Source organism: Eucalyptus grandis, chromosome 2, assembly GCF_016545825.1.
Source record: "Eucalyptus grandis isolate ANBG69807.140 chromosome 2, ASM1654582v1, whole genome shotgun sequence".
Lineage (NCBI taxonomy): Eukaryota > Viridiplantae > Streptophyta > Magnoliopsida > Myrtales > Myrtaceae > Eucalyptus > Eucalyptus grandis.
In genome coordinates this window covers 30,982,634-30,986,697 of record NC_052613.1, presented here as the reverse complement: position 1 = coordinate 30,986,697, position 4,064 = coordinate 30,982,634, and the positions used below count along the sequence as shown (strand labels likewise).

Sequence of the window (4,064 nt, the reverse complement as noted above, 5' to 3'; positions counted from 1 at the left end):
AAGGGGAAAATTCGGTCACCTTAATTTATTTGGTCATTTTGATCTTTTGAATTGTTCATGAGAAAATGAATTATGCCTAGAAAAAGCACATTATAACCTCTCTCTCTTTTTCTTAACCAAAAATTTTAACAAAAATAAATTATTCAGAATTTCTTAGCTAATTAAAAAATTTCGAAAAATGAAGAAATTATATGAAAAATTTACGAAGAAAATTATACGATTTTGCATAGAAACCCAACGGATAAGACATCGTCGCTCGCGCGCCTTCCACTCCCCAATGCAGTGCGCCAATGGCGACGCCGATCAACCTCAACCCCCTCGCGCACGTTAGCGCGGCGCCTCCGCCGCCCCGCTCCCTCCGGCGGCGCGCGGCGGCGTTGGCGGCGGCGGAGGCGGCGCCGGGGCCGGCGCGGAAGGAGCCCTCCCGCTCGCCGTTGTCGTCCCCCACGCCGCCGGAGTGGCGGGAGAGCAGGCGGTCGCTCTCCTTCTCTCTCCTGCTCGCTCACCTGGTCGCTGCACCCGACCGTACGCCCCTCTTCGTCTCCCGACTCCATGCGATTTCGCTCGGAAGTTCATCGATCGTCGTCTGTTGAGCTCGGTCTCGGATGGTTCGTAATTTAGGAAAGTTCGGCTGAGCAGAACCCGGCATTTCGTCGATTCTGGTGCCTGATTCGACGAACGAACTCAGGATTTTCATGGTTTTATGGCGTCTTGGCGTATCATTTCGGCATAGCTTAAGCGATTTAGGTGTTCCGTGGCCGATTCTAATAGTCTTTACGCTGAGTTTGACTCTAGATATGACATATATGAATTGCATTATCCTTGTGATGAGAGCTTTTTCAAGTGTTCTCAGAGAAGATTACTGAAGAGTGGTTTATTTCGGGCGAGAAACCCATGAAGTAGTACTAGTTGGGGTTGAGACATTTCTTCAGGGCTTGGTTTTAACAATTGGTTTCTTGTTCATGTTATCATTTTGCCTTTCGTTATAATGTGCTGCAAGTTATAAGGGAATTTGCGTCGATGGTGATTATGTGGTGAAGTCATCTTCAATTTAAAAAATTGAAGATCTATGGATGTGGTTACAAGTTGCTTTATTGACAGTTAATTCCATTTTCGTTTTCCTTTTGTTGAATGCAGATGCTATTGCAGGCAGCTTTATGGATAAATATGTAAAGAAGTAAGTTGGTATGTTTTTCGAGTTATCGTCAGGTGCTAGAGTTTGATACTGATCCTTCTTAACGTATAATGATTAGAAAAAGGCTTGACCCGCTAGAGGCATATGTGCCTGCTGTGATATTAAGTCAGCTGCAGATTAAGGATTTAGGTAATCTCTTGTTCTTTGGCATTAATTTTTCCCCTTTTTTCGGTAGGAGAGAGCATCCATAGTTATATGCATCACCAATGGTCTCTTTTTATTTTTCTTTTTTTTCTCATGTTGTTCAGCTGCCTTACTTTTATTTTATTTTCCATATCTCTGCATGATAAAACTAGGCTTTTTCAGTCAAATTAGAGAGTTTGTTGCTTGCTTAGCAATGTACTTATTGCAGAGAAAACTCTGGATGATGAGAAGCCCGAGTTTGCTGCGTGTCGATCAGTTTTACGCTCTGGCCCAGCAGCATCTCTTCGCGTTAACATTCGAGCGGTAAGTTGACAATCTTCTGAGGTCTTGGCTGATCGCATCTGTGCATGCACTAATTTGTTGCTTTCTTTCTTACTCAATTAACCTCTACTATTAAGTACCAGCAACAAGTCAATCAGTGGACCAATGGCAAGTTTTGCAGAAGGAATTGTTTTTTCATTTATTTAATTTGACTTAGACATATATCCAATATATTGAACAACTCTTTTGAAAGAACCGATGAAGTGGAGTGTATAATTGGATAGACTAGGTCTAGGGACTGCGAAGTTGTATTTAATTAAGATGTGGTTGATTGGTGCCAATTGTCCAAGTACTTATCTGAATTGTTTCTTCACACTTCCTAACTTTTATTAGTTTGTGTTGTCGAATTATCTGTTTTGACTCTCATTTTTTCTTTAAGCTCACAAAATGTTTAAGTGTAGTGCTTATTTCAGGCTAATAGTGATTGTGTTAGCATTGTCTTTCATGCTCATTTTCCATTTGCTTAATGGCAGTTTTGCATGCATTGAGTTCCTAAGAGCTTTGGAAATTTTCTTCGGAACTATAGGTGGCACAGTATGCTTCAGATGGTGGGAATGGTAAAGCTGCTTCCGGTGATGTTGATCAATGTCTGAGGTACTTCATTTAAAATTTTGGCAATAAATATTCTTAATTTTCAAGTTGAGTTAAAGTAATGTTGATTCTTTTTTAGTATAATGGTGAAGTGACAAGCTGTTTATCAGTGAGTTCATACTTTGTCTTTATTTTAGGATGTGGTGAGCCTTTCCTGTTAGAGATTATTTTGGAATCCTTCTGCTTGCATGTCAGCATCATATCCAAACAATTCTGGATATGATGATGACCGAATTTTCTAACAGTTTATGGACAGATTTATCGCTGTAATGACTCTCATGACATAGATTGAAGAAGATAGAAATCTGACAATTCTGGGGATAGGAAGTCCTTATGGGTTGCAAACGATTCACCTAAGCCAGTATATTTTGTTTTCAATGAACAGTATTTCTAGAAAAGCAGCATTGTGTTCTCCTCAAGACAAATTGTACAAGTGCCTTTCCTTCCTTTTTCCATTATTGCTTAAAAATTTTCTTGTGTGTGATATGTTAAGGCAAAGCTTAATTTGAAAGAAAATATTTAAATCATAAGACTAGAAAATCAGGGGTTGAACCCTGTGAGAAGCTTAGTTCTGCCTGAGTTTTCATTTCTAGAGAATAATGCTGCTCTATTCCCCTGAAAAGAAAACACTTGATTTGGGATAAACATTTGGTGCCTTAGTTAAGATTCAAGACTGCAATACATGGGTTAAATCCAGGATTGGAGGGAATGTGTATTTACTATTCATCCCTTGAACATCTCTCACCTTATTAACTGGTTTCTCTGAAACTAAAATTTTTTATATGATTATCTGCAAATGGGAGTGAGTGTCATTTTAAGAGAGCTGATTATCTTTTTCTTGTAGAGCCTTGGAAGACCTTGATTCCTTGCTTCTGCGTGCATCAAGAAAAGAACCAGACGCCTCAGTAAAAGCCATGAAAGCCAAAATAGGAATTGCAGTTGATGCGCTGGATAGGTATCACTTCATCTCTTTTCTGTTTAAAAACATGCTTTTGCTAGTTTCTGTACACACACACACACACACACACACAGAGACGTTTTTGTCTCTGGAAACATGTTATTCTCCTTGCTAGTGATGGTTTGTTTTGAGTGTTTAGTTAGTATGAATTAAAATGGTTGAGTCTGAACTTTTAGTTCTTCCATTTACAGCCTCCTCCAGACTGTTCCCCAAGACGTGTTGGACAAAGGAAAGGCTGCAGCAGATGCATATAGGATACCAAGAGACATGGAACCAGAAATAGTAGACCCCGAAATCAAGCAGTTGGAATCAATCTTGTGATTGATGAACTACTGTGTTTTCCTTTCCTCAGCATAATGGGATGATACCTTCCTCTGATACACTCAAATTCAACTAGACATCCAAACTCTTACCTGACAAATTATTGAGTTTACAATCAGGAGTTCCTCAGTTTCATCGTAGTCCAGTGTACCATTCCCGATTCATTCATATAATGTCAAATGAGCAGTTCTTAGTTTGAGCTTTTTGCGTGGGAAGTAACAAGACAGGATAGTGTCCTGCACAAGAGTGTAACCATATCTAGACCCTTTCTCCGTGTATAGGTGATAGACCCTGCATAGTGCAATGGAAACTAACTCCTGATACCTTTATCCAGTACCTTTTCCGAACATTTATTTGGTGTTATACTGGTAACTCCGCCATACCCTCGTTCCTCAAACAGAGCACATCGCTTCAACCTCAAAGCCCCTCGACCAAAAAAAAAACTCAAAGCCTTGATGGCGGCTCAAACTGACGTAGCTATGATGACCAGTTTAAACGAATGTGCAGTGTCGTTTCTCCTTCCCAGTCACATGA

At 40.1% G+C, this 4,064-nt stretch overlaps 1 protein-coding gene across 1 annotated transcript; it reads left to right on the top strand.

Moving 5' to 3' along the window:
* Positions 1-290: 290 nt before the first annotated feature.
* On the top strand, positions 291-3,863 carry LOC104432322. The gene is made up of 7 exons (XM_018868536.2): positions 291-525; positions 1,138-1,177; positions 1,254-1,324; positions 1,548-1,642; positions 2,187-2,254; positions 3,096-3,206; positions 3,401-3,863. Exons 1-7 carry the CDS (start codon positions 291-293, stop codon positions 3,528-3,530), a joined length of 750 nt encoding a protein of 249 aa, XP_018724081.2. The 3' UTR covers positions 3,531-3,863.
* Positions 3,864-4,064: the final 201 nt, after the last annotated feature.

Coding starts and splice junctions, on each gene's coding strand:
- LOC104432322 (XM_018868536.2), top strand. CDS start 291: ATGGCGACGCCGATCAACCTCAACCCCCTCGCGCACGTTAGCGCGGCG. Junction 2,255..3,095: donor GATGTTGATCAATGTCTGAG/GTACTTCATTTA, acceptor TTTTTCTTGTAG/AGCCTTGGAAGACCTTGATT. Junction 3,207..3,400: donor GCAGTTGATGCGCTGGATAG/GTATCACTTCAT, acceptor TTCCATTTACAG/CCTCCTCCAGACTGTTCCCC.